Below are 21,246 nucleotides of genomic sequence, written 5' to 3'. Positions count from 1 at the left end.
TTTCGGCAGAAATTTATTCCACTCTCTGACCCCCTCCCCTACTGCCCCAAATCTGATGCAACACAAAATTTGCAACTTTGCATACCAAGTTGTGCAATTACAGCTAGCCTTGTGGTTTCTGCTTCAAATAATAAGCTCTCTTAGCTCATTCTGATTACAAATAGAACACAGGCCGGACTGAAGCATCAAATAATCAGATTGGCGTTTGTTACATAAACATACAAACCTCACAAGAGGCTACAGAACCAAGCAGGCTGAAGAATAGTAATTAAAAAAAATCGCCTACAAAACAGGTTGGCTTCTTTTAAATTAGAAAGATAACAACTAGATTAAAAAGTATGATGTTAAGATTTCACACGAGTCCAGTGAGGGCAGGAGGAGACTATCCTAAATTGTCCATTGAACTAAATTTGGTCCTGAATGGATCTGTCCATGAGGAAGGCTTGGATGGGACAACTTTCAGAGGGATGGGGAACCTGTGGCCCCTTCCACATGTTGATGGACTTGAACTCCCATCACCTCTGACCATTGGCCATGCTGGGGGGGCCTGATGGGAGCTGGAGTCCCAAGACAACTGGAGGGTCTCAGGTTCCCCATCCTAAACTGTGTGGGGCTTTTGGTCTGAAGGGAACCTAGAGAATCTTCTCAGCAGATTTGGGCTCAGAGAGTCTTGTCTCTGAGGGTCCCAGTTAGCTGTGGGGACCTGCACTTGGATATGGTACTTCCACAGTCTGTGTTGCTAGGAAAGAGGGGCAAATACTGTGACCCAGCTTCTTGGAGGAAGCCCCACTGAGCTCTGTGGGACTGACTGCCAAACATGCAAGCACAGGCTTGGGGAGCAAACTTAAGACAGGGTGTATGTATAGTTTGGGGGGGTTGACTGGGTTCCCTTCCTCCAGTCCCATTCAGCATTCCAGGAGTTGCATTCCATGAACATCTGGAAGGCACCAGGTTGCCTGCCCCTGCTGCTGATATTACTCCTTTACACAGTGTGTTTGGGACACAAGCTCTACTCTTAACCAACTCCTTGCCATTTTAGTGGGCCCAGCACCAGATAATTTTCTGGGCAGATTGTGCCAGTAGACTTTGACTTTTGCAACAGGGCAGAGTGAGGATTCTTTTGCCTTCCAGATACTGTCAGACTCCCATCATCTCTGATTGCTGCCCATGTTGGCAGAGCTGATGGGTCTTTGAGTTCCACAACATCTGGAGGGCCACAGGTTCCCTTCCCCTGCTTTATAAGCGGTGGGGGGGGGGGTTGGAGAGAAAAGAGAAGGTGCCAGAGACTGGGGCCCCCGTCCAAGTGCTACATTTTTGCTGACATTCCTTTAAGTGTGTTAACCACAGTGCAGCTTTATTCAAAGCTCACAGCTGCCTGCAGCCGTATCACCTTGGGATTTGCTCTCATCAGATTTTCGTTAATGTTTCTGCAGCAAGATTGGCTGAAGTTGAACCCTGTGCTCTTTAGAAGGAGAAGGGGGGAGAAAGCCCCAAGGCAAATAAGAGAGACTGGCTACTTTTTGTTAAAAGCCCAGGTGTTTTAAAGCCACATGCTTGCTATGCAAACAAATGAATTTAATAATAAAAAAATGAGATCCCGGGATTTTATACCTTTCTCATAAAATTCCACATTTTAGCCAAAACAGACCCGAGACTGACTTTAAAATCCTAAGTATGAGGCAGTGTGGGTTAGTAAGAATGGTGCCTAACTCGCTAGAGGATTTTTGCCTGGAATTCATGCTTTTCAGATTTCCTTTCAAATTAGTCAGGTCAAAAAAATGATTGCAGCAAATAATTCAGTTCTAAGTAGTAACTACTTTGTTATATTTCTCTGGCACACTGAACAGGGAATCTCAATGCGTTAACTTTTTGTTTTAGTCATGCAATGCTAAGGGTATTTAGTGATATGAGGGATCTGGCATTTGGCTGGCTTGGAAATCCTTACTCCTTCATTCATCTGAGGCAGGGGTTGGACCTCCAGATATTGCTGGACTACAGCCCCCTCCCCCATCACCCCTAAACACTGGCCATGGTGGCTGGAGCTGACGGGAGTTGGAAGACTATAGATCAGCTACCCCACCCCAGGGCCTGCTTCACACCATCTGATTTTAGGGTAGCTGAACCCACTTCATCCTTGGATTTATCAGGGTTAAATGAAAGTAATGATGATAAATTCCACACCTTACATTTCAATAATGTATCTTAAATAGTAAAAAAAAAAGATATTTTCAAAAGAAAAGAAAGAGAATCATAGAATTATAGAGTTGGAAGGGAAGCCCCACGCAATGCAGGAATTCTGCCTACAACTGTCCCTGGGTGATGCTCTGAATTCTGCGCTACACAATTTAAAGTGTGCCATTTGTCCAGTTTCCTGACCTCTCTATCATTTCCTTTTAGGAGAAGGACAGGCACTGTATGAGAAGTCAGGCAGCCTCTATTTGGGCTTGAATACTGTATAATGATATTTTGAGTGTCTCTTACAGAAACTGCAAGGTTTGGCCCCTGCAACTGGGGGCCTGAGCTGAAGGCTTCCTACCAGCTCCATAGTACAGACTGTTGGGTGGGTGGGCTTGATAAATCTCCTGGCTTTTGGCTGTGAGGTCAACAAGGACTGAAGAAACTGAAATGTCGCCAAGGACCCAACAAGTCACAATACATGGCGGGTGGCTTGCATTGGGCTGGGTGTTTTGAAGCTGGGCAGGCCTGAGCAACGTTTTCCAAGACGGCTTGATTCATTACAGCTCCTTACAATTGCAGGGCTTGCGTGCTGCAAAGCATTTGCCCTCCTCCTCTGTCTCTCTTTTTTTTACAAAACAACCCACCTCCTTCTGGGGCTAAAGCAGTGCCATTCTAATTCCAGCGCAGCCAAACATCAAGCCCTTTCCCCATTTGTCAGGCTCTCTTTTATTTTGCATTGTTTTGCCTGCTGTCAATTTCAGGCCGCACAAAGACAACTGTTCACAGATTAGGATTTCTGGGTTCTCTCCAAACAGCCAAAAAAAAAGAAAGAAAGAAGACAACCCTTTACAAACTGGAGTTTTACACCATTTGGAAGCACTCAGCTCGCTATGACTTTCCTAGCTGGCAACGATTGCCAGCTCTAATTTTAACACTGTAAATAACTCCTTCGCCGGATTAGCTGGAATGCTGAAGACAGCCTCCCTTTTGTTCTGCGTTTAATAGTAAACAAGTCACTGTATCATGTGAAGGGAAGAGCTTCCAAACTGCTCTGCTAGAAACACAGGAAGCTGCCTGCCTCATAATGCTTCCGACCATTGATCCACGTTGCTCAGTGCTGTTGTCTACACTGTCTGGGAGTGGCTCTCTGGAGCTGCAGTCAGGGAGTCTCTCCAAGCCCTACCTGGAGATGCTCGGAACTGAACCTGGGGCACCTTCTGCAAACAAAAAAGATACTCTACCACTGAGCTTTGGCCCCCTCTCTAGTAAAACTAGATAACTAAAATGTTATCTTTCCTCAAGTCACAAAGACTTCAGGGCTCTTAAACTGATTACCAGCACTACATGTGAGTTTTTTTTTCTTTATGAAATATCTTAGTTTCTTTATCTTCTCCGGGGCTCCACATTTTAAACTAATTAACTGGGTAGATTAATTACTTATATTAAAAAACCCCACTATAACAAAAATCTGTGCATATGCTACATAAAACCAAAAAAGTACAAATAATGGCATTCAGTAAAATCTTCTGAAAGCAGTTAGAAACAGAACAAAACTCTATCACCAATAAAACCAATCAGTTACTCCATTTACATTATTTTTAAATGGACTAAAGAATCCCCAAACAAGCAACATACTTAAAAAGCAACGGTTTTAAAAATGGTTAATGTGCTTTAATATGCATGCTTCATCATAGAAGAGTCACTCTCTCATTCTCACCTAGGAGAAGATGCCTTTTTCTAAGATGACACCCATCTGTGACTTACACATCAAAGCAAGCATGCTTCCCCACCATCAAAACTTTTTTTTTGGTATATGTAGATTTAATTTAATATTTGATTAACACATACTTTTTATTGACTAGGATTTCTTTAGACAAGATGCAGCCCTTGCCTTGCATTATTGGAAAGCATGTGGGCATTTTATGAAATCTGAGATGACTGCAAAGATTAAAGATATTTGAGGTTTTCCTGCCTCTCTCTTGGGAGTGCTAAAGAGGACACATACACGGGGATCCTCCAATGACAGCTTTCTGCAACTTAATACCAACCAAATTGTTTGGACTACAACTCCTATCAGCCTCAGCAAACATGACATTTCAAAGGGAAAAAATGGCCTTTTTAGCAGAGATGACGGAGCCAAAAAAAACCACACAAACAACTTTTGACTTGAGCAAGGATGCACTAAAAAGGTTTGACAATAAGCGTTCTGCATAGGTAGTATAGTTGTATCAGTTGAGCCTATTTGTGCATTTACCTAGCCTGTTATTCTGACTGTTAGGGAATCTGAGGTGGGAGGCCTGTTCCACTACTTGCTGCCAGATCTCCAGGCATGGCCAAACTTGGCTCTCCAGATGTTTTGGGACTACAACTCCCATCATCCCTAGCTAACAGGACCAGTGGTCAGGGATGATGGGAATTGTAGTCCCAAAACATCTGGAGGGCCAAGTTTGGCCATGCCTGTAGATTGAACTTGGGACTTTTGGCATGCAAAACGTGCTCTGCCATTGAGCCATGATCCCTTCCAGAGTCCAGGCTGCAAGGGGAGAAATGTGATGGTGAATGCCGCTTACCAGAGCTAGGTCTGTATTTGCAGTTCTGGACTACAAGGCCCAGCTATCAGATTCCCAGTCTGCTCTAGCAGGCACTTTGGTACCTGGGAAAAACCAAGCATTGTCATGAGCTGTGACTTAATGTTCTCTGAGGCTCCAATGCACACAGAGAACTCCAGATGAGCCTGCGCTTCACTTCAATTTTGGGAACACTAAAGAGAAGAGAACAGTGTGCGTAGCAAACTCCTGATACAGGAGCTCCAGTGTACAGGACAAAATTTTGAAAACCAGCATCGCTCTCTTGAAGCAGCCCAGAATAGCAACATGGGCTGCCAAATACCAAAAGGTTTTTACTGTATGCCTTACATAGGTCATCCTGCTGCTATGGACGTAAGGCCTGTATTCAAAACAAATATACACACATATATATATTAAGCACATCCATGGGCTTGTTCCCACATGGGGAATTTTCTATTTTTTCCCTACCAGCTCCTACTATGAACTGGTTTTTTTGAAACACCCCTTGATTCTAAACAGAGGTTTGCCATGTGATGGTGACAGATAGAAGTCCAAATGGTTTGGGACCTTCTGGAATTAGTTGCATTGTTCTTTGACTCCTGGTAGAGGTATTCATAGAATTGAAGAGCTGGAAGGGACCCACAGGGTCATTTAGTCCAACCCCCTGCAATGTAGGAATCACAGCTAAAGTACTCTGACAGATGGCCATTCAACCTTGATTTAAAAACCTCCAGTGAAGGAGAGTCCAGCACCTTCCGAGGGAGTCCGCTCCACAGCTCTTACTGTCAGAAAGTTATTTCTAAAGTTTAGTCAAAATCTCCTTCCTTGAAATTTGAAAACACTGTTTCGGGTCCTACCCTCTGGAGCAGCAGAAAACAAGCTTGCTCCATCCTCCATGTGACAGCCCTTCAGATATTTGAGGGTGACTATCATTGCCAAAATACTTCTTGTTTTACATATCTTGTCTCCAGGCACATACAGGCAGCCCCTGGATGTCAGCTACACCCTTTCTTAAATTACAATAGGGCAGGGTGTCGGCATCTGAGTGCACATGCCATGTAAGATATCAGTGGTACATTATCTTTTAAAAAGGTGTATTAGCTGTTCAATTTTATTTCTGATGATTAATAACAAAACATTAAACAGAGGGCTGCTTTTTTTGGGGGGGGGAGTATGAAAAGCTTGTACAGACATCTGGGTCTCCCCTGTTCTCAGATCTGAAAAAAAAGAAATTGGCATAAAGCCCTTAGCTGGCAATCACTGTATCAACAACTCAGCTGCCAATGAAGCCCCCACCACAAGCAGTTAAAGAAACCTGGAAATGAGGTAAAAGTTCAAGGGCGTAAGGCTATTCTACACTGCACAGATGCCTCGAAAAACATGCCTTTAAACTGCCATGTGGTAGGTAGAATGGTGAAGAGTTCTCCATAATGTCTTTTTGCTATCACCCAGACAAGAAGCGAGTGCTAAATGATCATATTTAAGTCTGCCAACCAACACAGAAGCATCTGACTCATCAGCAAGACTGCAGTCCCTGATTATGTTTGTTGCGTAGGCGGTTTATAGCAGGTATGCCCAATTGTAGTACTAATGGCCTCCTCCTTGACAACAGCACGTGGGTCATTTCATGCAAGCTTTTAAAGGATTTCTGAATGGCAGCATCATAACCCACAAGTAAATATCTACTGGAGTCAAAGGTAAATATCTACTGTCGCTGATCACTTCTTGTTGCTTTCATTACTCTATGTCAGGGATGAGGAACTGCAGGTCTGGGGCTCAGTTGGAGCCTGCCAGGCCTCTTACCTAGCCCTCAGGACTCTCCCAAGCCACCCCCTTCACTGCCCTGCTTCGCACCCTCAAGTGTTTTGGCCTGGCTGGAACGCATCCTTCAGTTCTGATCATGCCTCTTGCTTGTCTACATAGAAGACAGAGAGGGGTGTGTGACTGTGTGTAGGAAACTATCCCACTATAACAAGGTAAAACTCACATTCGTTGCTCCACCCATTTTGCCTCTGCACCCACCCACCACTGGCATGTGGCCCCTGAAAGGTTGACCAGAAACAAATCTGGCCCTTGGGCTGAATAAGGTTCCACACCCCTGCTCTATGCAGAAATCCTTTTGGTGCTACTGTTACAGGAAACTATCTGGCCACATTGCTCTGGCAAGAGGACTCAGGGCCTCTTTTTCATATTACCGCATCACAGCATTGCTGATGCTTCTGTTATTGCTGGAACCTTATTCATCACACTGGAGGGGCCTGGCGATGCTGGTTTATCTGCATCCTTAACTGTTCCTTCCCATGTTATCTCCAAACTCCCAACATCACCCAAGCAGCAAAGGGTGACTGCTCAGGCTCTATAGTGTATCCAGGTGCTCAATAACTGCGGACAGCTCCCTGGAAACTCCTCTTTTTCTCCCTGCCTTTTTGGATAGCACTTGCTACGGGGGAACATAACAGGATACAGGACAGGAACAGCTTCTCAAGTATGCTAGCCCCAAATCATTAATGGCTTCACAGTTCAAAATGTGGTCTGAGCAGCCAGTCCTCACTGTGCGCCTATTTCTCAGCCACAAACTTGGCTTGAGTTTTCCTTTCTCCCCAGAGATGCACTGCAAATAATTCTATCACTCATCATGAGCGATCGAAATGAAAAACACTGCATATTTATTTCAGTCGAGGACAAAACATATGCAAATCCACAAACTCGGAAATGTTGACGGCCCCCTTCCTTGGGCAACCTTCCAAGCCAGAGAGCTGGCAAAGGCTTGCGACTGGCAGAAGGATATAAAAGGCACACAAACCTCCTCCTTCTGTCACTTCAGAGCGATCTGGCTTTGCCTCCTTGTGCTGGCCTTCTGCCACTTTCACGGCAACTGCTCGGCAAATGGCTCCAAATTTGCGATCCAAAGAGCGGACTCCTGCCTCCCGGGTGTATCTAGTACAAAGAAGCAGCCAAGATTGTCCTTTTCAGAGCCCGTCTAAATTGACACAATCCTGGATCTGTCTAAGGGCCCTGTTCCACAACAAGGAAAGTTATCTCTTAGTTTGGGGAACATATTTCTATGAATGGTTTTAATGTGCAAAAAGATATGGGGGAAAGGCTTCGTTGGACATTATTGCGTCCTAATGAAGGGATGAGGAATCTGTGGCTCTCCTTGTGTTGTTGGACTCCAACTCCCATCAGCCCCAGCCAGCTTGCAGAATGGCTAGAGATGATGGGAGTTGGAGTCCAACAACATCTGGAGGGCCACACAGTCCCCATCCTGGCAGGAATGAATCCAGGTGCCATGGAACAACATTTTCAATGTAAACCTAAACTTATCGATTTTCCTAGGCAGCTGCAAGAACGGAGCAGAGCAACTAAATGTACCAAACAGCAAAATAAACACATACAGTCGTACCTTAGAACCTGAACGCCTTGGTACTCGGATGTTTTGGCTCCTGAACACCGCAAACCCAGAAGTGAGTGTTCCGGTTTGTGAACGTTCTTTGGAACCCGAATGTCCGATGGGGCTTCTGCAGCTTCTGATTGGCTGCAGGAGCTTCCTGCAGCCAATCAGAAGCCGCACTTTGGTTTCCGAACGTTTTGGAACGGACTTCTGGAACAGATTCCGTTTGGCTTCCAAGGTACGACTGTAAATACCTTTTTAAAATTACCGGGTGATGATTGCAAGAGTTGCATCTTGAGGAATCTGAATCTGCTGAGGTGTCAGTCCATGTTGCTCAAGCTGCTTTGGAATCAAGTGGCGATGTGCGATTTCTATCTTCTCTTCTTGCGTGTATCCTTTGAAACAAGACACATCCTTTAGAAGAACTAGGATATTGAACTCAGATCAGAAGTCACATACAAAGCCAGATTTTTAAAGGAAATGAAGTTTTAGCCTCAGCTGGAAAGAGAGCGAGATGGGAGAAGATACCAGCAGTGGCCATCTATGATATACAAATACGGCAGGCAGTGGCAACAAGCAGCAGGAATCATTGATACATCCTGCCTTAACAGCACCCACACCCTGGTCAGTTCTACATCACCTGGAACTTGGATGATCTCCATTCTATCCAGCAAAGCAGGTGGGATGGTGGCAGTCGTGTTGGCTGTGGCGATGAAAAGTACTTGGGACAAGTCAAAGGCTACGTTTAAGTAATGGTCTGTGAAGCTGTGGTTTTGCTCAGGATCCAAGACCTTAAAAAGCAAATGAAAAAGATTTGCAAATTTAATTCCTCTCAGAAAGTATGACCGTAGTTACAGCTACATATGCAGTTACATTCTCTAACAGTTATATTTAGTTATATTTTAGAAGACAGTTGGCGGGAATTTTTTTTTAAAAAAAATAGGTAAAGGACCCCTGACCATTAGGTCCAGTCGTGACCGACTCTGGGGTTGCAGCGCTCATCTCGCTTTATTGGCCGAGGGAGCCAGCGTTTGGCCGCAGACAGCTTCCGGGTCATGTGGCCAGCATGACTAAGCCGCTTCTGGCGAACCAGAGCAGCGCACGGAAACGCCATTTACCTTCCCACCGGAGCGGTACCTATTTATCTACTTGCACTTCGTGATTTCGAACTGCTAGGTGGGCAGGAGCAGGGACCGAGCAATGGGAGCTCACCCCGTCACGGGGATTCGAACCGCCGACCGTCTGATCGGCAAGTCCTAGGCTCTGTGGTTTAACCCACAGCGCCACCCGCGTCCCATGGCTACACTTAAAAAAAAAACTTTGGCCATCAAGGAGTGGACCCACAAGAGGGTCACACTAGTGGCACCACATGCTTCCTCTTTTTTATTTCTCTCCAAAAGAGACCAGGGTGTGGGAAGAGGAGAAGGAGAAAATGAAGGTATAAGTACACTTCCCGCTTTTATTTTATTAATATTATTTATTAACAGCCATCTACACAACAGTCTGAAGGTGATATACAATAAAAACAGCAACAAAAAAAAACCCATTTAAAACACAAAGAACAGCCAATACAGTTAAAACAAAACTGAAACAACACAAAATAGATGCTCATGGCAAAGACCCATTTCTTCAGCTGGGAGAGCCTGTCAGAACAAAAATGTCCTTCCAATTGTTTTCAGAAAGTGTAGACAGACGGTGCCTGTTGTATCTTGACAGGAATGCTATTCCACAGAACAGAGGAAGGCGCACCAAATGTATACAGGTTCTTCATTTCTTTCACTGCTGTTATTCCCTCATGACACATTCCTCAGAATTTCAGTTTTATAAGGATGGGAAGAATTCTCTGCTAGAGCTCCCTAAGTGCCACCACCCGAACTTCAATTCCCAGAGCTCTCAAGGCAGAAGAGAGGCTCAGGGAGAGACAATAGATCAGTGGTAGTTTAGTAATGGAACGCATGCTTTTCCTACAGAAGGTCTTCCAGCTTGATGTCTAGCATCTCTATTTAAAAGAATAGACATGCATGGTGCTTTGAACAATTGCAATATGCCATATAAGTGCAAAGTATTATCTTAATCTCTGATTCTATTATTCCCTGGGTTGTAGCCAATGTTAGCTCCACTCCGAGTAAACCCATTCAGATGAATGGACATAGGCCATTAATTTCAGTGGGTCTACTCTGAGCTGGTTCCCATTATTATTATTATAATTATTATCCTCTCCTGGTTGAGAGCAGGAGAATCAACAGCCAGTGAGAAGGTAGGAGTGAAACTAAATTGCACTTGTGATTGGACAGTAGAGCTGCCCATATAAAGTCTAACCCTGCCCTATTTTCTGAGTGTGCTCAACTGAAGGAAGTGGAATGGGCAGAAGCCAAATGAGTGGAGTAAAGGGTGAGCAACGCTCCAAAATCCAAGTGTCAATAAGCAATTGCTGTTTTTTAAAATGACTTTTAAATGGGTACATGTGAAAATTTAGGGTGAAAAGGGAAATTAGAGCGCATCGGATCCGAGAAGCTACTTTGACTGTACACAGCTAGGAGGGACGCAGTTAAGTCACTAGCTCTTATTCTGGTTGAGTGCTTGCAAGCATGGATCTCTGTTGAGGCTATCAAGAAGGACACAGCAGGGTAATTTACCATCCATTAAAGGATGAGCCAGTGTCACTGATACAAACACTGACAGTCCAAGCACCTCCCTTTGCTTATTTCTCTGTCAAACAGCCACCAAGCAAAATTGCCACTGTCACTTGAGTAACGGGATGTTAATTAAGGATAAATTAAAATGGGCACTCCACTCTGGTTTCTGCTGCGTTTCAAGGTGAACACTGGAGCTTACAAGCGCTCACAATATGACACTTGTTTCAAGCGGTCACTTGGTGAATTATTTAGGAGTGTGGGGCCATTAGGTGGCTGATGGCACAAGGACTTGCCCGTTTAATTCTAGGCACGTTCTCAGAGCTGACCTTCACATCACAGGCGATGTTGGGAGTCTAAGACTCCTGCGTGGAAGATATGCTGCACCTTGCAAATAATTAGCAGATTGCTTTGAAGAGAAGCGCCACTTCCGGAGGGGTAGTTGAGTGCTGTCTGCGGCAGCCCAAACATGAAAAAGTGTTGAGGCACCTTAAAGAAATGCAGCATCTGAGAAATTGCAAGTTACGTGAGCCTGCTTTTCTGGAAGTCTTTGCACTATAATGTTTGGATCAGTTTCAACATTGCTGCAACCCAGTGATTTGGGCTCTGTTTTCAACATGCGTGTTGGTCAAGGCTTTTCTCTCTTATTTTCTCCCCTCCACCTTTCCTTCTCTCTCTTTTCCCTCTCTCATATCCTTTCTGCAGGGAGGGATAAGCTTCAGGCTGGGTAGGTAAATGAGCATATGCTGGTGAGAGGGCAAGGATAGGGATTTTTTTTTTAAAAGTAGATCCTTTTGTTTAAAAACACTGATATACAATTTAAGTATATTTTTAAATTTTTTTTAGAAGAATGGGATAGTGGAATTCTGTACCATTCCTGATGAGAGCAGAGTTTTGTTAATGTATAAGGGCTTATTTATGCAGAGAAAAAGGACAAGTAAAAGTTAGGTTTGCTGGTTAATTTGGGGTGTGTTTGTCCTGCACCTGCAACTAGTTTAGGGTTGCCATGCACCCAGAATTTCCCAGACACAGCCGGGATTCGGCCGTGGGAAACTGCCTGGGTGGGAATCGCTTAAATGTCCGGGGAAATCCGGACATATGGCAACCCATGTTGGTAGTGTAGATTTTGGCAGCTTTCCGTTAAAACAGCTCAAAAAAATCTTCTTTTTTTGAGATTTTGCTCAACTTTTGTGTCCGGATTTCCACCTTTCGAAATATGGCAAGCCTAAATCAGTTATGCATGTGAGAGTGAGTCAGCAAGCATGTGAGAGTGACTCAGCATAATCTAAAGTATAAATATACTTGTGTTTGAAGCAAGCTTGCTCTTGGCCTTTGCCTTTGGCCAGAGCCTAGTCTGTGTTGGAAAACTGCAAGGAGACTGGAAAGACTGCTGTAAAGACTGTATACTACACCAGTACGTAACTGCTAAGCTGTGGAAGTGCATTATACTGTCAGTAACGGAACCGACCCTACCCAAACTGTCTGGTGCTTTTTTCTGTTCCATTGGCACACTCCACTGGCGTGTTGAATGGGCACTCGGTACACGCCTCAACAAGTTTACATTTTCAAAGGCTCTCCCACATTAAACATTACCTGCACTTGGTAAACTCACACACCAGAGAAGAAGCTTTAGCATAGGTGTGGGGAAACTTTGGCCCTTCGGATGATGCTAGGCTACAACTTCCATCAACTCCAGCAAGCACACCAGGAGGGCCAGAGATTCCCTGCATAATTCTCCCTCTGGTTAATTACTACTAACCATGAGGACTGTATTCAGTATTAAGAGGTGCCATGGATCTAAATACCAATTGCTGGGAAACATGGGAGAGAGTGTGACACTGTGCTCATGTTTTGCTTATGAGTTTACCAGAGACTTCTGGCTGGCCACTATGGGAACAGAAGGCTGGACTAGATAGGCCTTGGGCCAGATCCAGCATAGCTCTTCTTATGTTCTCTTATGATGCAAGTTGACTATAAGGAGTTTTTCTCTGTAAAGGAGCATCCAAAATTATGAGCAATCCACACACACACAAAATATACCTGTAATCAGAGTGGATACCACTCAGAATACTACCGTGTCATTTTACCACCTCATGTCAGGTATTGTGCAGAACTGCCCTAAGAATCCCAGGCTTTGGGGCACCAAGATAAAACACTACCGTACATGCTTCTGCAACTGCTTATGCCCACCTAAGGGCAGGTGGATGACAAAAACTTGAAATAAAACGTTAAATCTATTCATAAGGCACTGCTGCTCTTCACAGTGTTTGCAAAAAGGAACTTCTTAATCATTTCCAAGCTTTCTTTTGCTTTCCTGAGTTGCTGCCAGAAGCATCAGTTAAAGCAGAAGGCAAAAGCCCAACTAATGTAGTACAGAGGAAACAGCAGAATGATGCTGAATGAAGGAAACAAACTGTCTTTATGGAGGTGCATGGCACCAGTCATCTTTAAAATGAGATCAGTTTCCTAAAAAGCAGCACAGCTTTCCAGAAAGCAGCCTGCAGTATCCATTACATTCCAAAACAACATTCTAACTTGAAGGAGTAGGGCTGGCACTCAAAGTGAACATGCAGTGCATAGAAAAGAAAATCCTGTAATTAATGTAATGAGGGAGGGGGATTTAATTTGTGGGTGTGGCTGAAGCAGAGTTCCAGCATGTCTGAAGTCGAGCACCCTCCATTTCACCAAAACAAAGACTCACTAATTTCTGTATGCCTCGGAGCGGGTTGGACAACCCTTGAGTTGGTCCATGCCGTATACACTGGGCTGTATATTAAGATAAGGCTTCAAAGGAAAACTGATTTTAGTTTCTTGCCCTAAAAAATAAGGAAAGTCGCTTGCGTGTGCAAACCTAATTCAGTTAGTGAGATACTTGCATAGTCTAGTTTTACTATATGATAGTGCATTTGAATGGAAGGCAGTTCTACAGTACTCTCCTATAACTGATGAAAGACCAGTGCAGAAAGGACAATGTGATGTTGAGGAAGAGTTACTCAGCAGGGAAGAGGGCTGGGGAAGAAGGAGTGTGAAGTACCTCTGATCCCACCCATTGCCATTTCTGGCACAGGCTGGCAATTTTCTGAAGATTAATAACAGTACGGAAGAGCAAAACAAAGTTAATATTTATCTGGAGGCCTCCCTTCCTGCCCCTTCCTGCTGCTTGGCTGATCAATGACAGGGTAGGTTGTTGGCCATGTAAGATTAAGCAGTGGGCCAGAAGAAGCCCAGGGGGTGTACGCTGCACAATTTCTGAACAAGAAATGCAGAGTGGGGAAACATGTTTTGTGGAGACTATGCATATTGACTGGAGAATATTTGCATGTTACCCAGAGAATGTACAAAATTCAGCTGAGATATGCACATTCATTGAGGCTATTCCATAGCTGGAAAATGTACAGAATTCAATTGATAGATACACATTTCCCAAGGCCTGCTGGAAATTATGTATAAAGATGGGGAAATGTGCATGTTTCCCTCTTCAAGGAAGGATTATATGCATATTCTCCATGAGGGCTGGTGAATGGGCACAATGACTGGTTGCTGTGCACATTAACTACTCAACTTGCATTCCCCTTAACATACACGCTATCTAAAATTAAGGGCAGACAGAGGATCATGCAATGAAGCTCTTGTTATATAAACCTTGATATTTGTGGTTTCCTAGGTATCGAAAGGCAACACAACTCCCCTTCCTTAGTCAGCTTCACTCCATCTATATAGAATTCTGTGATCCACACCTGTCGGCAACATCACACTCAGCTCGCACCTTTCTTCCACCACCCTTCCCTTGAACTCTAGAGCTCTTGCTTGGCGCTTGATAAATTATCAATGTGGCTTTGACATGAAAAGTTCTCACATAACACATGACAGGACCTCTGTGATGCCCAAGCAATTGCATGCTGCTGTCAAGATAATTTATCCTTTCCATTATGGCATGAATACATCCCTTTTGCTTTAGCGACTTGACTTATGGACCCAGAAGAGTGCTGCTAATTAAAATTATATATCACACGTACACACAGAGAGTTTGAACATTTGTCAAGAATAGAAAGCCATCTCACTTAGCTTTCATTGCTGAAACTTAAAATATATATATTGAAGAATGAGGTAAATATGAGTGAGAGAGTGAGTGGGGGGGGGCCTTTAACCCCACGTGAATCTAAAATAGTGTGGAAGCTTCTACTAAGGGAGTTTCTTCTTTCTTGTGCTGCCGCTGACCCATTTTGAAATCAGAGATAAAGCTATAAGGAATGTCTACAGCCTGCTTAACAGAAAAGGCTTGTTACATTCACTGATGACTGGTGGAGGAGAGGGTGGGGGATTAATTATGAAAATGGTGCTTGGATTTCAACAGGTAAGACTGGGAAGGCTCATCATTTAAAGCAGGTAGCCCATCTGTCGTAGGAAAGCAATAGGCAGCTCCGACAGACATCTGTTGGCATTGCTTAACCTCTTCATGTCCTCATTTGAAACCAAAGCTTGCACACTTCAGTCCTCGGTGGATGGAAGCCCTGCTCTACATCCCAGTCCTGACGCAAGGGCCTCCACCAATATGGCCCCAGGCTCTGGTATTAACTGCTGCAAGATGCCTGGATGACCCTTCTTTGGTGATAGAACATCAAACATTATTCCGTCAGGCCTTTGGTGGCATTTTTTATCTTATGTCATTTGGCCAAGGGTAGGGTGTTTGTGGCAGCCTAGCTATTGTTTGCACCGAAACAGATGCATTGGAGGGGGTTGGACTAGATTACCTTGGGGTTCCTTCCACCCCTGCAACTCTAGGGTTCTGTACATTGCTGTGAGTTGCCTTGGGGTTTCGGTCAACAGTTTGGTCAATAAACGAAACTTACCATATCTGGTGCAGATTAAAATGTAAAATGATCAAAAGCACCAAAAAGAAGAGCATACATGGTAATGGTAATGAGACCCCTGACAATTAGGCCCAGTCGTGGCCGACTCTGGGGTTGCGGCGCTCATCTCGCTTTACTGGCCGAGGGAGCCGGCGTACATCTTCTGGGTCATGTGGCCAGCATGACTAAGCCGCTTCTGGCAAACCAGAGCAGCGCACGGAAACGCCGTTTACCTTCCCGCCGGAGTGGTACCTATTTATCTACTTGCACTTTGATGTGCTTTCGAACTGCTAGGTTGGCAGGAGCAGGGACCAAGCAACGGGAGCTCACCCCGTCGCAGGGATTCGAACTGCCAACCTTCTGATCGGCAAGCCCTAGGCTCTGTGGTTTAACCCACAGCGCCACCCGCGTCCCTTAAGAGCATACATAGTAAGGGTGAAAGGGAGAGTTTTTATGTATTAAAAACCTCTTCTGTATTACATTGTTAGGGGAAGTACATTATGTGCAAAGGAAAAAGATATTTTCTCTGGGGATCGCCTGATTGCGGAATGCTTTCCAGAGGAAGATATGCCTGGCATTGACCCTGTATTCTTTTCAGCACCAGGTTAAATGTTTATATTTGCTTAGGCATTTTGTATTACTTTATCTTTCCCACGTGACCCGGAAGTGTCTGCGGACAGTGCTGGCTCCCAGCCTATAGAGTGAGATGAGCGCACAACCCTAGAGTCTGTCAAGACTGGCCCGTACGGGCAGGGGTACCTTTACCTTTACCTTATCTTTAGCTGGTTGAATGGTTTTGATTTCACTGTACCATTGGTTTGTGTTATAATGTTTTTGTAACTTTAAATTTCTTTGTATACTGACCTTTGCACTTTTATGGAAGAGTGGTTTCTAAAGTTTTTAAATAAATTATTATTACTATTTTAATTAAGCTCCTTCATTTCCACAACATACATAAAAACCCCAAGAACACTTAGTGGCTTGCCCACTTGCTTTTTGCTTCGTATCTGCCTACCAAGGTTTTCCATCGAGACACACTTGGAACCTTTTCTGTCTACTCCGACCTTCAGTGGGGTCATCCAAATATAGAACAAATGTTCTCTTGTTGATGGACAGTAACTGGAAATAGGAAGATGTTCTGCTTTGCTCAGGCAACACTGCACCTCAGTCCCACCATCTGAACTACCAACATTACCCAGCAATGGACAAACTGGGTCTTTCTCCCTCCAGTGTATAGGGCATGGAATATTTGGGAAGGACCATAAGTCCTTTCAGTTTTATCACAGAGGGTTGAAAAAAAGGAGCCCCAGGCAATGCTGGTGCCAACATATCTGGGGGATCTTGTTCAATGCTGGTGTCTACAAAACGAAACATTTCTTCAGCCCTAGAATACGAATTTGTTCCTCAGTGAGAAATATTTCAGCACAACTTAAGGAACGGCCCAGCCTGAGGCAGGGAACTTTGAGCTGATGGTGGACTCCATTTCCCATCAGCACCAGTAAGATCGTTGATGGGAGTTGCAGTCCAGCAAGATCTGGAGGGTCACAAGTTTCCCCAACGCCAGGCGCAGCCCGTGTTAATCTGCCCTGGGAAGCTTTAAGGATAAAAGAAACTCAGGGATGCCTTGAGATTGTAGTCATAAAATCGTTTCATTCACAATCAAACTAACTGCAATCATCCATAGCTAGGTAGCAACCCCAGGTTACACAAAGCCGGCCTTCTCTTGTGTTCAGTCACACTAAAAAACAAGAGTTTTGCCACAGTACTAGTACAATGCAGTCACAGCGCTTGGGGATCCTCCATACTATATGAAGACAAATTCCTTTGCACAGCCTCTGCTGCGGCAAAGCATTTGCCATTCTGCAAATGGAGCCGGATCATTCTGCCTGACTTCCTGTTGTTGCATGTTATAAATAAAAATGCCTTTTTGTAAGAATGTCAGCTAGTCCCACGGCAATCAGATGAAGGATCCAGCAGCTGCCCAAGGACTCTCCCTTGTGTTGTTGTTTTCTTATCTCAGTGCTCCAAAATAGCTACCAATCTCAACATGCCAGAAAGTATCTCTGATATCATCATAACACACACACACACACACACACACACACACACATATCGAAACAAAGCAGCCACTTTACTTTCAATAGCTCTTCAAACACACAGGGCCCAACATATGGATGCAACACTGGCTTCATGTTAAACTTGGTTAAAGGACTGGAAACCAGCCTAAAGAACACAGTCGAGTCGCCTCATATGATGGGGTTATGTTCCAAGGGTAGCATGCCTATGTGAAAACTGTGTATTGCCAAAATGACCTTTTCATGGCTGGTTACTGTCTGGCAAGCTCCACTGGGACACCCTTTCCTGGTGTACCCACTGCCTCTCCTCACTCCTCCACCTGCAAGGGAGGAGGACGGAGAAGGGCAGAGAGAGAAAGCATGGCAGATCAAAATGGCTGGAATAGATCCTGGAATGGAGATGCAGCCAAGGGCATACAGTTGAAATTGTGTATTATTTTTTTAAAAATTGAATTTATATACCACCCCATACCCAGAGGTCTCAGTAAGTTTATGCACATTAAGATGTGACCTGACTATATGCCCCTGTCCCTACAGCACCCCCCTTTACCTGGAGCAAATCTCCACCCCCACCCCCTTAATGGTAGTTAAGCCATTGACTCCTGATGTTAACAGCAATGGGGCTAACCGGAGTTTCCGTTTACCCTGGATCTGAAGCCCATATCAAACATTCAGATTAATATGCTGTCAAAAAGCAAGTCACTACTTTAGTTTTTGATGCAGAAGCACACAAATCCCCAGTTGTTAATACAACAGTTTTATGACTACCAGAACCTGGGGACAAAACAACATGAGATGGTTCTTGTTCACTCCCTGCTAATGCATCTACAGTGGTACCTCGGGTTACATATGCTTCAGGTTCCATACGCTTCAGGTTACAGACTCCACTAACCCAGAAATAGTACCTCAGGTTAAGAACTTTACTTCAGGATGAGAACAGAAATTGTGCTCCGGCGGTGCGGCAGCAGCAGAAGGCCCCATTAGCTAAAGTGGTGCTTCAGGTTAAGAATAGTTTCAGGTTAAGAACAGACCTCCCGAACGAATTAAGTACTTAACCCGAGGTACCACTGTAGTTGGTAACTGAGGGGAAAACAAGATGCTGAGCTAGACAGACTTTGGTCTGATCCAGGAGGGCTCTTCTTATGCTCTTAATCATCAAATACCACAGTTATTAAGCAATTGATGGCTCCAGATACACAAATGGAATTGGCTTTCTTATTTTTTTGTCCAGTGTTATTTCCATCTCCAAAAGCCCTACACTGTGATCAGGAAAAATGATATCTCCATTTGTCAAGCTCAGAATTAGACAGCTGATCTCAAGAAAAAGGTGAGCTACATGCAACAGAGAAGGAGCTCGTTTCACTTCTTACCTCAAGCAAAGCAGCCGCAGGATCCCCCTGCAGGCTCTTTCCAAGCTTGTCAACCTCATCGAGCAGGAACACTGGATTGTTAACCCCAACAGTCTTCAAGCCATTGATGATCCTCCCAGGCATGCTGCCAACGTAGGTGCGCCTTGTGGGGAACAAGGGATGAGCTTGAAATACGGAACAGCAAATTGGAAGCAAATTGTTTTATGTTCTCTTTCCAAAGTCACCCAAAAAACCCCAATCAGCTAATCATCAGCCTTCTGCAACCTGTTGCTCTCCTTCGTCCCCAACCATTAGCCATACTGGTTGGAGTTGATGGGAGCTGTAGTCCGTCTGGAGGGCTCTAGGTTGCAGAAGGCTGATTTAGATATTGGCTGTGTTCTGATGTTTAAAATCAACCAAAGCCAAAATACAAAGAAGCTCCAGACACACACATGCATATGGCTCCCTACACCTTTTGAACAAATAGGGAAACAAATGGCAGGAAGTCACAGTGAGCTGCCCTGTTATGTCTGGCTTGAGAAGGGTGTTTAATGGCTTCCAATGAAACCTCGAAGCCAACTTCAAACTATGGTTTCCCATTTGGGATCTCTTAGAAGCCATGAACCATATTTCCTGGTTTGGATGTGCGCCAACAGAAAAAGTGGAAGCTGTGCCTGCAGGGAGGAGCCAACAGGGGGTGTAGAAATCCAAAACAAGGGAGGGGCAGAGTTGAAAGGAGGGACGCCCCTGCTACTAGCCCCAGGTGAGCAGGCACACGGCAAGCTCTGCACCTAGTCCGTCTATTTCAAATTCATCGCTGCTAAATTAGCCAGTGTCACACAACCCTCAAGGAGTTTTACATGATACCGCGGTGCCTTTGATGATTCTCCTCCTCCTACTGCCCAGATACTGCTCAAGGCATCTATGAATCAAAAGTTTTTAAATGGCATTCGTGGAGCATGGTTAGGGAAAGGCCCTTAATCAGCAAAACATTTCGCCTGAATATCAAGTAGCTGGAGAGAAGCTTCAGCCTCCAGCGTTGAAACCAAGGGGGCAGAGGCATGATCCCCATGACTTCTTCACTCACCCTTCCCTCAGGCCCTGGATTCTCAGTGCTCTGCCTCCTCCCTCCTCCCACCACCTCCCTTGCCATGGTGAGCCCTGGAAAATGTCAAGCAATAAGGAAATAGGTTTCTTTCTGCACTGGCCTGGCTGTTTACAACCACACACACACCAAAAACCTTTGCTTGGAATCTTTATGTTGGTACTATTCCCAATGAAAAAATAAACTGTTCACCCACACTGCATCCAAACTCTAATATTTCCACTGTCTCTCCAAAATAAATAAAAGTATTTAATACATTTAGACAATTTAAAGGAACAAACTGTGAGCAAGTTTCTAAGCTCAAAGCAAAATCATTTAGTTTCTGCTTCTGCATGGAGGTGGGAATTCTTTGATCTGGAAAAGAATAGTAATCAGAATTAGACTCAGTAGCCTGTAATGACACTCTTATTTGCAAGAGATCTCCATAAATGGATGGCATCAGCTCTCTCTCTCTCTATGCCTGTAATTATCCTAATCTTGAGGACTGGTACTACTTTAGCCATATTAAAGCACTACATTGGCCTGAATCAGATGTTATGACTAAACCAGGGTTTGGTTTGTAGGAATGTGCTGGGGGTTCATTCTCTCCATTTGTCTCCATACCAATTCCCTGCTCCGTTTCCTGGTTAGTGGTAAACACCATTTGCCAGGGCATCCAAACTGGGAAAAGTATGGATACAGCTATTATTTACCACCAAACCAAATCTGAAAACCCACTTCAAATTACTGTTTTCAGTTTCTGGTTTGTAGAGAAACTCTCTGTAGCTTGCTTGATTTGGACATCACGGTGAACTACAAGTAAAAAGGGTTGGGGGGGGTGAGACAAGCGAAGCCAGCCTGAGAGTCTGCTCCAGCTGGACAGCTCCCCTCCCCATCACAGGACAAGTCTACCATCAACCACCCAGTGGGAAGGATCCTGATCACTATTCACGTATTGCTGCTGCCTATTGCAGCTTTTAAAAATAACAAATGCCTTGGAAATATCTGCACCATGAAAAGCGAGAAGGTTGGGTAGGCCTAAAAGGGGTGTACAGGGGGTGGGCGGAAGACAGATGAACAGTGGGCCCATTGGCAGTCATTCACAGAACAACTTTAGCA

The 21,246-nt window shown here is 44.5% G+C and overlaps 1 protein-coding gene and 1 long non-coding RNA gene across 4 annotated transcripts in view; both read right to left on the bottom strand.

The window, feature by feature from the left end:
• The window catches only part of LONP2 (lon peptidase 2, peroxisomal), a 53,798-nt gene that overhangs the window by 11,724 nt on the left and 20,828 nt on the right, over window positions 1-21,246 (bottom strand). For all 3 annotated transcript variants that reach the window (XM_083626036.1, XM_083626035.1, XM_083626037.1), the window contains exons 8-11: window positions 19,065-19,206; window positions 8,777-8,927; window positions 8,405-8,531; window positions 7,549-7,682 (exon numbers count right to left, since the gene is read on the bottom strand). In XM_083626036.1, the coding sequence (XP_083482162.1) occupies window positions 7,549-7,682; window positions 8,405-8,531; window positions 8,777-8,927; window positions 19,065-19,206 (554 nt within the window). The remainder of the gene's footprint in view (window positions 1-7,548; window positions 7,683-8,404; window positions 8,532-8,776; window positions 8,928-19,064; window positions 19,207-21,246) is intronic.
• LOC310768285 lies at window positions 17,729-19,052 on the bottom strand. The gene is made up of 2 exons (XR_014551263.1): window positions 18,776-19,052; window positions 17,729-18,531 (listed from the first exon to the last, which is right to left on the bottom strand). It is a non-coding gene; the product is annotated as an uncharacterized lncRNA (long non-coding RNA).

Source organism: Podarcis filfolensis (assembly GCF_964270895.1).
Source record: "Podarcis filfolensis genome assembly, chromosome: 8".
NCBI classification, from domain to species: Eukaryota; Metazoa; Chordata; class Lepidosauria; order Squamata; family Lacertidae; genus Podarcis; species Podarcis filfolensis.
This window is presented reverse-complemented; position numbering and strand designations above follow the sequence as displayed.